This window comes from Larimichthys crocea, unplaced genomic scaffold (assembly GCF_000972845.2).
Source record: "Larimichthys crocea isolate SSNF unplaced genomic scaffold, L_crocea_2.0 scaffold33, whole genome shotgun sequence".
Lineage (NCBI taxonomy): Eukaryota > Metazoa > Chordata > Actinopteri > Sciaenidae > Larimichthys > Larimichthys crocea.
The window spans coordinates 797,746-810,219 of NW_020854355.1; the positions used below are offsets into that span (position 1 = coordinate 797,746).

The 12,474-nt window shown below is 46.3% G+C and overlaps 1 protein-coding gene across 2 annotated transcripts in view; it reads left to right on the top strand.

Moving 5' to 3' along the window:
- The window catches only part of doc2a (double C2-like domains, alpha), a 38,392-nt gene that overhangs the window by 19,280 nt on the left and 6,638 nt on the right, over positions 1-12,474 (top strand). For both annotated transcript variants that reach the window (XM_027276232.1, XM_027276233.1), the window contains exons 6-7: positions 5,505-5,631; positions 5,724-5,783. In XM_027276232.1, coding sequence (XP_027132033.1) covers positions 5,505-5,631; positions 5,724-5,783 — 187 coding nt within the window. The remainder of the gene's footprint in view (positions 1-5,504; positions 5,632-5,723; positions 5,784-12,474) is intronic.

Consider the following 12,474-nt stretch of genomic DNA (forward strand, 5'->3'; position numbering starts at 1 on the left):
TTCCTGTTCCTACTTGATGTTAATGATTCCCGCCTGCAGCACTTCCAGACCTGGACGTGTTCATCAGCTCTGCGCTGCCTGTAGTGAAGGTGGTTTCTCGGTGAGGAATGAAGGGAAGTGTTCGATGTAACGCTTCAACAAGGAAAAGGCAAAGTACTGGCTGCTGTGGAAATGTTCTGCTGCTGGTGACAGAATGAAATGATCTTCTTTTTAGAAAGAAAAGGTCAATCAACACGCGAGCGGTCCAAGATGAAGAAAGGACCCTGAGCTGAAGACCTGAACATTTTACTGAGGGACCCTCTCACTCCCTCTGTGTGCGGTATTGCCCCCCCCCTGCTGGCGCCCCCCCCTGTTTCACCACCTGAGGTTTCCTGCAGATCTTGTTATTTAGGTGCAAAGTTGAGTCTGGGCATCACAAAAGGAGCCGGTGTCTTACGTTAAGGAGGACACAAGTACTCTGAACTCAGGATTAGAGAAACGTCCTCGAACACCTTTAGCAGGGCCGTCCCCTCAGGGTGGAACATTCATGCTTCAATATGAACAATCTAATCATTTTACAGATATCAATATCTGTGTTCTGCATGAAGATACACATACTACAGTACTAATACCTTACTTCAGTAGCATTCTACATGGAGGAGCCAGCTCGGCCCTATTTACTTTCCCCAGCAGCAGCTGATATCATATAGTCCAGCAGCAGTCAGCCCAGAACCAGAACCGGACCCAGCAGCAGCTGCTATCACTGCCTAGTCCAGCAGCAGTCAGCCCAGCTCGGCGTCTGTCTTTCAAGCCTTTATTTCACCAAGCTCTCACCACCCTAAAAGTCAGTCCCACATTACTCTTGTCGGCGGTTCTTGCTCGCTCACTCTCTCCTTTTCTCTTCTTAGTTCCTCCGTCAGCGTCCTCTTCACTTCTGCTCCTCTGCCATCATGTCCGTAGTAGTTGTGTCTGTCTGAGACGTCTGTGAGGTCATTTAATTTAAAAAGCTGAAATATTTTTAAGAAATCGATTCTGCAAATGTCCAAGCTTGTGAGAGGAAATCTAAGAGATCCGTCTGCTGATGAGGTCAGCCGGTTGAAGTCAGGTGTTTGATCTGGTCCAGCTGTTTTTCGTACCTGTTGTTGTGTTCTGGTGTGCAGGGTCTGAAGCCGATGGACTTCAACGTTTGGCCGACCCGTACGTCAAAACTTCACCTGCTCGCCTGGAGCTGTAAGGTGAGACACGAGCAGAGACATCACCACCAGGTTTCTGTCTTTTGTCCAGGTTCAGACTCTTTCAGATGTTTGGACTGGGCAGCAGGACTACATCTGATTTCACAGAACATTTATGAAAGCTGTGAAATTAAAACTGTAACTGTCGAGCAGAAAAACGGATGCATCGGCCTCAAAGCTGGATTTCCTCTCGCTTGGGGTTATCAGGAGAAAAAACTCATTTTCAAGCTTTCACAATTACCACTGAACCGAGTCACGGGTCAGAATTAACACTGGATAAGGTTTAACTACGAGTCCCTGCAGGTTCGGAGCTGACAAGACTTCATCTGAATATCAGTCCCATAAAACTGCGATAGATCAGTGCAGCCTAAATTAACTTGGATTAGATTTAATCCAGGTTTAAATGTTTAATATCAAACGGATTTAAGACACATTGGCTTTATTTTTCTGAGCATAAGCTGCAGAGTTGAACTAAATATTACCATATGTCTCTCTCTGTCTGTCTGTCTAAATATCTGTCCGTCTGTCTGTTGTCTGTTTGTCTCTCTGTCTGTCTGTCTGTCTGTGTGTCTCTCTGTCTGTTGTCTGTTGTCTAAACTGATCTGTCGTCTGTCTGTTCTGTCTGTCTGTCTGTCTGTCTGTCTGTCTGTCTCTCTGTCTGTCTGTCTGTCTAAATATCTGTCTGTCTGTCTGTCTGTCTGCCTGTCTGTCTGTCCTGTTGTTCTGTCTGTCTGTCTGTCTGTCTGTCTGTTCCTCTGTCTGTCTGTCTGTCTATATCTGTCCGTCTGTCTGTCTGTCTGTCTGTCTGTCTGCCTGTCTGCCTGTCTGTCTGTCTGTCTCTCTGTCTTTCCGTCTGTCTGTCTGCCTGTCGTCTGTTGTCTGTTTTCTGTCTGTCTGTGTGTCCTTCAGGCCAATAAGCTGAAGACGAAGACGATTCGTAACCCTCTGAATCCGGTGTGGAATGAGACCCTAATTTACGTCGGATCACAGAAGAAGACATGCACAGGAAGACGTCGGTGTGCAGTTATTGGTGTGTGTGTGTGTGTCTGTGTGTGTGTGTGTGTGTGTGTGTGTGTGTGTGTGTGTGTGTTTGTGTGTGTGTTAGTGTGTGTGTGTGTGTTTCATCAGATCTCATTTCTCTGATTGCACTTACAGCCATTAATCAAGCGCGGGGACATCTTGACATTCAGACATGAAGCTCAGTTGTCATCTTTAATTAATTTAACTGTCAGAGCGGAGAGCTGCTGTGTGAAACAGATTCAGGAGGTGGAGGAGGTGGAGGAGGTGGAGGAGGTGGAGGAGGTGGAGCTGATCTGTTTGAATGCTCGCTCTCCTTCCTTCCTGTCCAATAAACAGCCAGCGGCTGGTTTGAACTGGAGTCTGCTGCAGTCTGAAGACTTAAAGGCAGCTCAGTGCATCTCTGTGTTTTTCAGCCTTTAATGATGAATTAATGTTTCCACCATTGAAGGCACAGAGGGGGGCTGGGGGGCGACCGGAGGAGCGTGTCCATAATCAAAAGACGTGTGAAATAACAGAGCGGAAAGCCTCTAATTACTGAGCTCAGGAGCAAACATTTCATCTCAACTAAACACGGCGCAAAGCCAGCGTGTAATTGTGAACGAACCTCTAAGGGAAATGTAAAGAAGAAGGAGTGTGTGTCGACACCTCACACTGATCTGGTCACCACGCAGGCCTCCGTGAACCAAAGTGTCTTCAACCGCCTAAAAACATGTCGTCAGTGTTCAGGATCGGTTCAACTGCTTTGAGAAAAGACAAACATGAGCAGACATGATAGAAACGTTTCGCTATGCAGATGATACACAACTGTATGTCCCAAAACCTGGACGTGTCAAGACCACGTAAACACGATAAAAAGTAAATACACATCCAGTCACAGTCATGGTGTTAAATAAATCAGACTCTCATTGAAATACAGTACTGAGTAAACTGTCTGAGGTTGAGATTACGGGTGAGGGTGAGGATATATATGGGAGTCCAGTGAGCACCGTGTGTTATCCGGCTACTCACTCCAGAAATCAATATTTTTTGTCTGATTTAAAATGATTTCACTGAGTCTGTTGTCATCCTCCGGATAGATCATCAGAACTGTATCCATAGCAACAGTCTGCTATACAGAAATAACCAATGACTGATGAGAATGGTGTATTCAACAAAGCCATGTAACAGATTTCTATATGTTGTGTCTTAGGAGCAGTACTCACACATGCTCATTCATGGTCTACACTGTGCCGTTTGAGTAGATGATTACAGTAAAGAAGGTTCTGGGATCGGACCGAAACACTGAACATAATCCAGGCAGCAATTATCTCTCCCTTAAACAACGTTTAACGAAGCTAATTAGTGATATCTACCGAGAGGCTCGGCCTGTGATGAGCTCCACCGCCTCCTCAGACCTTCATGCCCACATTCAGGTTCTGGGTTCCTCTGGGATTCAAGCTTTCCTCTTCATAAGACAAAATGAGAAAAATACATTTTGTGGTTTATCCCGAGGGCCCCAGATATATGTGTGTGTGTGAGAAAGAGTCATTGTATCTCTGTGAGGACCAGTGTTTCACTTCTTCACATGGTTTCAGAGTTAAGATTCAAAAAAGTTGTAGTCAAACTTATTGTCCAAGGGAATATTCACCACAGTCCAACTGCAGCTGCATCCATTTGTTATGAGACAGTTTATGGACAGTCGCTGTTGCTAGGAGACGAGCTGTCAACAGTGATGCACGACGGTGAGTAGAACAATGTTAAAGACAACGCTGTGTTTAAGACTGTTCAGTTTGCATTTCACCAAATACATGAATGAAATAAAACATGAAGGAATGTTTCCATCACTGTCGGACAGAAACCTGACTCTCTGTCTGCTTACATTGTTAATGTCAGACAGACAGAAGGAAACTCTGAAACGAGTCGACTGATGAAGCACGGCATGAGAGCTCCACGAGGTGGACGTGATAGATAGATAGACAGACAGACAGACAGACAGACAGACTAGGACAGCACAGACAGACAGACAGACAGGGGGGGACAGATAGATAGTAGATAGATAGACAGACAGACAGACCGACAAGACAGACAGACCCAGATAGACAGACAGACAGAGATAGAGGTAGAAGAGATCAGGCAGAACAAAAAAAAAAAAAAAACAAAAAAAAAAATGTTGTGTGTGTGTGGGTTGTGTGTGTGTGTGTGTGGTGTGTGGGGGCCGATGACCTTGGGACACGTTTGCATTCAAACAGCTTCAAATCTCATTTTGATTCAATTCTTAAATAATAAATTACATTTCTTTCAGAGTTCACTCCACACACACAATACACCACACACCATACAGTAACACACAGTACACCACACAGTAACACCTGTACACCCAGTAAACACACACACACACACACACAGTGTAACAGACAGTAACACACACACACTGTATGAATATATTCTCTGTGATATTTCATTTCAGCATCTGTTTGGTGTCACCGTCGTCGTGGTTCTTTGTTCTCCGTCTGTTCCCCTGTCACCGTCTCCACATTTCAGATGCTGTTTGTGTTTGTGCTTGAATCCGTCTGTGACGGCGTCGTCTCCGCTCTGATTGGCTGCCTCAGGTGAACGCCGAGCTTCACACTTCATCTCCAAGCAGAACCGAGCCGCCGCCTCTTTGATCCGCTTTGATTTGTCCAGAACAGAAAAAGGACTTTTCTTTGTCGTCTAGTTTAGTTTCATGTTCAAACAGGACGACCGCAGAGACAGTCACCTGACTTCAAACTCACCTGACAGGAAGTGAAACTGACCACACACAGACACATCTGGACCTCTATACTTGTGAGGACCATCGCTGACATAATCCATTCAACTAAACCCTCAATTTACCCTAAACTGACCCTGACAACACGTCTGAACTTTAGCATGTCCCCAAAAATATCAAAAATATCAAAAATGTTCAGACTTTCCACTGCAGATCAACGTCCACGCCTCTGTTTGTAAGAAAACTCTTTGATCCAACATCCTGAACAGAATCTGACCTTTCATCACATCCATGACCTTTTTCTGTGCTCAGAGATCCTCAGGTGGAGGATTCCTCCACTACCTGCTGCTGCTGACGGAGGTGTGATCTGGAGGAAGCGTCGTCCTCGCTATCATCTGCTTCTGTTTATGTTCAAGTCAGATGTGGAGAGTCCTCCTCATGTCACTGTGTTAACCTTTCATATTAACATTTCCCCTCTCCTGTTTCCTCTCCTGTTTCCTCCCTCGTTTCCTCTCCTGTTTCCTCCTCGTTTCCTCTCTCCTTAGGTTGACTGTCTGTGACGAGGATAAGTTGACTCATAATGAGTTGATTGGAGAGTCCCGGGTTCCTCTGAAACGGGTCAAACCCGACCAGACGAAACATTTCCACACCTGCCTCGAGCACCCGCCCCCGGTAACACACACACACACACGCTTGCCCTCTGTGCTTATGAGGACCTTCTGTACATATGAAGACTGTCCTCACTTTGTCTTTTCCCCACACAGCTGCCGTCTCCTACGGCCATGGGTGAAGCCCTCCGAGGAATATCCTGCTACCTAAGAGAGGTAAGAGTCCGTCCATCTGTCCATACGTGCAGGTCAGTTCACATTCAGCACTGATCCATCCGACGTGGTGACACCAGACAAAAGTTCACAGGGTTATCAAACCCGTCTTCTGCCTCATGAGAGTGACAGACGGTGATCACAGCTCCTCGTTAATGAAAGACGAGGTTTGGACTGATAGAGGACAGTGAGTCAGTTGTTTCAGACACACCGAGCTGCTGAGACAAAACGTCTTTGTAAAGTTTCTGAATCGACGCTGCAGTGAAACGATATTTGTAACATTTGATCAGCACGAGACACTTGGTGTTAATTAGAATAACGTTAATTAATGCAGCCTCCACTCAGCTGTGCCAAGCCCGCTCAAACTGTCGCTTGTATCCGTCGTTTCATTCTTTGGGTCACTCCCCAAAGCTCATGAGAGTAGGTCAGGGTTGGAGTGTAGATCTGAACCACAAAGGTTCAGTACAACCTCTGCATACTGCCAACGCTGCAGCAATCTGCTGGTCCATCGCAAACTCACACACATTACTGAACAACACCCCAAAATACTCCCACCCCAGAGTATTAGGGAAGAGAACCAAGGCTCAGACTTGGTCATGGACTGATGACGCCAACAGAACCACATCATCTGGAAAAAACCCTCATCATCCCAGCTGTTCCTTGATCCTGTCCATCCTGGACACAAGGGATAACCAGGCACAGATGGCTACGGCCCTGGTACCTCAGACTCCCACAGCCTCCGGGGGCGCATCGTCATGGGGTGTCGTTTATTCGGGCGAACTCGTGACGCCCTAGCAGCCACTGACACCTCCAGAATCTGAGGTCCTCTCCTGCATCCAAACATGAACCTTCTCAGTGAGATAATTCAAGCACACCCTCCTGTAGCCCTTTCTGAATCTGAATTCATGTTCTCGGTTACATCTTATTAACGATCTTAATAGCTACGCCTCATTATTGATGTTTGGTATGCCAGAATATTTTCAAACAGAAAACTGAAATTGAATTGTTACACAGGCTAATGAGGACTGTTGTCGTGGCAAATAAATCTCCTCTGCATGAATCATAAATGAGTGAATGACAAGAATCCACTTCCTCAGTTTATTGAGCAGAAACTGAACATGACGTGCAGTCTGAGGCCGAGTCACAAAGGATTATTTCTGATGCTAATTAATGACTGCAGATGAAGAGGCTGGAGGAACTGATATTCTACCCACCCACTGGCTGCTGGCTGAGCCACCGTTCAAATTGTTTGACTTCTTTCATTTGAACCAACAAAGTCAGACAAAACATGTTGAAGAGCCGAGGAACCTCTTCGATATTTGATGAAAACCCAGAAGTGGGTTAAGAGGCACTTGTGCAGCAGCAACAGATGATTCACATGAGCAGCCGGTTCAAGTTTTCCCTCGAGAGGTCGTTGGGAATTAGTCAGAAGTAGAAGCACTTCGTTCATCAAGTTCGTGTTCCCCAAAATCAGAACCGGCATGTGAAACAGGAGCAGAGGCCAGAGAGCAGGTTGAACAAGAGAAACTTCTGAAGCATATGTAAGAGATAACATGAGAGCGAAGCAGCTTGACAGACAGATGGTCTTTTTTAATGGGACATGTGGTACGTGATCCAAATGTTCCCTCAGAGTGCTAAAAACACTTCCCATGTTATCAAAAAACACATCGTGTGAGACTCAACAGAAACTTCAGACCAAACCCGACCTGTAGACCATCCTGGTGAATTAACACCCTCTACCATCAACCTGAACCACCATCTGATCAACGTGACGGTGCAGGTCATTGAGAAATTACAAGCCGCTGAGGCGTTTGCACTCCAGTTGGATGAATCAGTGGACACATCCAGACGCACAGCTCTTAATTCATTTTCAGATATTAAATACATGTTTGTTTCTCGTCCAACAGCTGAAGACCAATCAATCTGAACACATTCACAAAGCAAGTTATTGAGGTCACCTGCGGTTGTTGAGGTCACCTGCGGGTCATTGAGGTCACCTGCAGGTCTGTGGGTCGTTGACAGATCTTGCCCTCATGTGAGTTACATGGTTGTAGATGGTTGTTGTTCAACTGTGGGGTTGTTGTGTTGTGGTCTCCCCACCACTCAGTCAGAAATGAAGAAGCCTCTTGGATGACAAAGAGGTTCTTTTAACCTTCAACAGACACTCTGACCTGGATGACAGTCTTCAGAGGTGTAACGGTAGTTTTCATTGAATTGCAGCTCCAGATAAAATAATCTGATGTGGCTCCTGATCTGCATGTTGTCTCCTGATCTGAGCATTGTGAGTGTGAAAGCTGTGTGTATTTCAGTTGTGTATTTCAGTTGTGCAGAAAGGGTGATCAGATGGTGTAATCTTTAACGCAACATAATAAATATATAAATGTAAGTGTGTTCATCTTGAGGTTGGCAGGTTTGGTACCATCGTACCTGAACTGAGACCAGATCTGGATCTTCATGAGTTAGAATCAGAAAGTTATTTCCATCAAACATCAAGCTGACAGTCTTTAATGCTAAGCTAGGCTAACCACACCGCCTCAGATCCTGCACGCTAAAGATTTAAGGACTAAAGGAATAAATCAGGACCTCAAGGAAACACTTTGATTAAATATGATTCAGCTTTAGACGATTATACAGACACACACACACACACACACACACACACGCACGCACACACACGCACACACACACACACACACACTCCAGGCATTAATTATAGTTTGAAGTTGAACAGAAAACACAAACAGGGTCCACACAGACCTGAAGCATCAACCCTCATGAATATTTGATGACCGAGTTCATCCACTGTTCATCTGTTGGTGTTTGGTCGCCCACTGAGGCTGAATTCACTCTGAAGCATCTCTGATGACGTTTTCTGTCATTTGAACCCTGAGGTCAGCCAGTTTCCACCTAATCCCTCCTAGAAATGGAAAAAACAGCGATCCGCGGGCACTTGAAGGACGGTGAATCCTCCAGGCGGGGTTATAAAGGTGCTGCACTGAACTGTGATGTGCTTTGACACCTTCAAGTCTTCCAGGGAAATTTCACCTCCTGTATTTTCACAGTTTTCTCACAAATATATACAAATATTACAGCTGCGTGCATAAAGGTGATGCAGTCAGAAGAGTTTTAATGTAGGTGTACTGAAGTGTTCTAAGTAACATTCAGAACAAATCCTTGTTAATGGCGACACTTTTGGAAGTGTGAAGATCTCCTTTCAAAGAAAAGTCTGGTTGAGGCTGTCGTGACTCAGACTGAAGTGTGAGCGCAGCAGGAGAGACGAGCTCCGTCAAAATGTCTCGTCTCCAAACCTTTCAGGACAGAACCAAGTCCTCGTCCTTGTCACTTCCTGTCTCCTGCAGACCTTCTGATGACTTCCGGACTCTCTCACTTCTGATCAGCTTCTTCTATCCAAGAAGGTGGATGCAGATCTGCTCTCAGGGTCACTTCACTTCAGTAAAAACATTGTTGGAAGATTCAGGCCACCGGCTTTCTGATTACAAAGGTCAAATACAGAGAAACCACATATTGAGGATGATTTTTCTTATTGTCATCAAATCCCATGTGCAGAGCAATAAGAGACTGTATGGTTATTAAAGGGGGAGCTGGTTCCAGTTCAGCCTCGACTGAAAAACACAACAGACGCTGAAGTCTGCAGGAACATCTCTTGATGAGCCTTCATGCAAAACACTTGTGTCAATTAGTTGAGCTAAACATCAAGGGAGTTGTAGTCCTAAGTTTGTTGGAGTTCTCTTAGTAAGGAAAGGCGCCTCGAGGCTTCAACATTTAAAGCGATGCAGCATCGTAGTTTGAGCACAACATATTAGTGTAAATGTAGAAACAACAAACCCAAGACTCACAACATGCAACAAAGACATTGTGTTCAGTGTCATCATGCTGCAAACTACATGCCCTCTGCAGTGAGCACAAAGATGAATGATGCTGCAGGCTGTCACTTCAATAACCACAGACCAGATCACTGTTCATGGAGGTGAAGACAGACACAGCTCTTACTACCAATCACTACGAGGTGATTTAACTTGTAGTCCAACAAACCTAGGACTACAATTCCCTTGGTATTTAGTCACACAAGTTGAAATGATTGACACAAGTCGTGTTCTCTTGCTTCATGTTTCTGCTTCATTAACATGAAACATAGAGACACACACATTCATCGTGGTTCTGGATGTTTTTATCAGATTTAATGACAATTTAAATGGAGCACAGCTGGATTACGGAGACCACATTAAGTCTCAGCTGCTGGCTGACATCGTCCTTGGATTACCGCGACCCCTCTCTGAATCCTTTCACCGTCATGGGATGTGCACGAGCAAAATCACATTACCAGCCACTGCGCCTGGGGAAAAAATCTAATTAATGACGCTCGCTGGTTACACTACACTGCAGAGAGAGCTCACTGCGGGAAGTCCTGGACCAGGTGAGCTGAGGCTCGCGATGCAGGTCACGCTGTGTGAGGTGGTTCTGATGACATACTGGGTTCAGCTTCTGCAGAAAGTTCTGCATCACTGAAAGAAGCGGTCACACGCATGTCAGAAAATAATCACTCAATAATTAATCAATAATTAAAATCAATAATTACTCAACAACCAACACGCAGGTGACCTCAGCGACCCGCAGGTGACCTCAGCGACCTGCAGGTGACCTCAGCAACCCGCAGGTGACCTCAGCGACCTGCAGGTGACCTCAGCGACTCGCAGGTGACCTCAGTGACCCGCAGGTGACCTCAGCGACCCGCAGGTGACCTCACCGACCTGCAGGTGACCTCAGCGACCCGCAGGTGACTTCACCGACCTGCAGGTGACCTCAGCGACCCGCAGGTGACCTCACCGACCTGCAGGTGACCTCAGCGACCCGCAGGTGACCTCAGCGACCCGCAGGTGACCTCAGCGACCCGCAGGTGACCTCAGCGACCCGCAGGTGACCTCAGCGACCCGCAGGATGAACCTCACAGAGATTCCACCACCAGTTAGTTAAAACTGAAAAGTTAAAGTTTAAAAAGTTACGTTTCCTGGGGCGGTCGGTAGCGTAGTGGGTTAAGTGGCCGCCCCATGTGTGGAGGCTATAGTCCTCGCTGCAGCTGGCCCCGGTTCGAATCCCGCATCGGACGGCTAATATACTGCGTGTCAAAAACCTTTCAGGACAGAACAAGTCCTCGTTCCTTGTCACTTCCTGTCTCCTGCACGCTTGCTGATGGCTTCCGGACTCTCTCACTTCTGATCATTCTTCTATCCAAGAAGGTGGATGCAGATCTGCTCTCAGGGCACTTCACTTCACTTCAGTAAAAACATTGTGGAAGATTCAGGCCACCGGCTTTCTGATTACAAAGGCAAATACAGAGAGAACCACATATTGAGGATGATTTTTCTTATTGTCATCAAATCCCATGTGCAGAGCAATAAGAGACTGTATGGTTATAAAGGGGGAGCTGGTTCCAGTTCAGCCTGAGCTGAAAAACACAACAAACGCTGAAGTCTGCAGAACACTCTGATGAGCCTTCATGCAAACACTGTGTCAATAGTTGAGCTAAACATCAAGGGAGTTGTAGTCCTAGGTTTTGGGAGTTTCTCTAGTAAGGAAAGGCGCCTCGAGGCTTCAACATTTAAAGCGATGCAGCATCGTAGTTTGACCAACATATTAGTGTAAATGTAGAAACACAAACCAAGACTCACAACATGCAAACAAGACATTGTGTTCAGTGTCAGTGCCAAACTGCCCAGTGAGCCAAAGATGAATGAGGCTGCAGACTGTCACTTCAATAACCACAGACCAGATCATGTTCATGGAGGTGAAGACAGACACAGCTCTTACTACAATCACTACGAGGTGATTTAACTGTAGTCCACAAACCTAGGACTACAATTCCCTTGGTATTTAGTCACACAAGTTGAAATGATGACACAAGTCGTGTTCTCTTCTTCATGTTTCTGCTTCATTAACAGAACATAGAACACACACATTCATCGTGGTTCTGGATGTTTTTATCAGATTTAATGACAATTTAAATGGAGCACAGCTGGATTACGGAGACACATTAAGTCTCAGCTGCTGGCTGACATCGTCCTTGGATTACCGCGCACCCTCTCAATCCTTCACCGCATGGGATGTGCACGAGCAAAATAACATTACCACCCACCTGCGCCTGGGGAAAAAATCTAATAATGACGCTCGCTGGTTACACTACACTGCAAGAGAGAGCTCACTGCGGAAGTCCGGACAGGTGAGCTGAGGCTCGCGATGCAGTCACGCTGTGTGAGGTGTTTCTGATGAGATACTGGGTTCAGTTCTGCAGAAAGTTCTGCATCACTGAAAGAAGGGTCACACGCTTGTCAGAAAATAATCACTCAATAATTAATCAATAATTTAAATCAATAATTAACTCAACAACCAACTACGCAGGTTGACCTCACGACCCACCGCGTGACACTGCAGCGACCCACAGGTGACCTCAGCACGACCCGGCCAGGTGACCTCAGCGACCACAGGTGACCTCAGGACCCGCAGGTGACCTCAGCGACCCGCAGGTGACCTTCAGCGACCTGCAGGTGACCTCAGCGACCCGCAGGTGACCATCAGCGACCCGCAGGTGACTTCTCAAAGCGACCCACAGGTGACTCAGCGAGCGACCCGCAGGTAACCCAGCGACCCGCAGGACCTCAGCGACCCGCAGGTGACATAC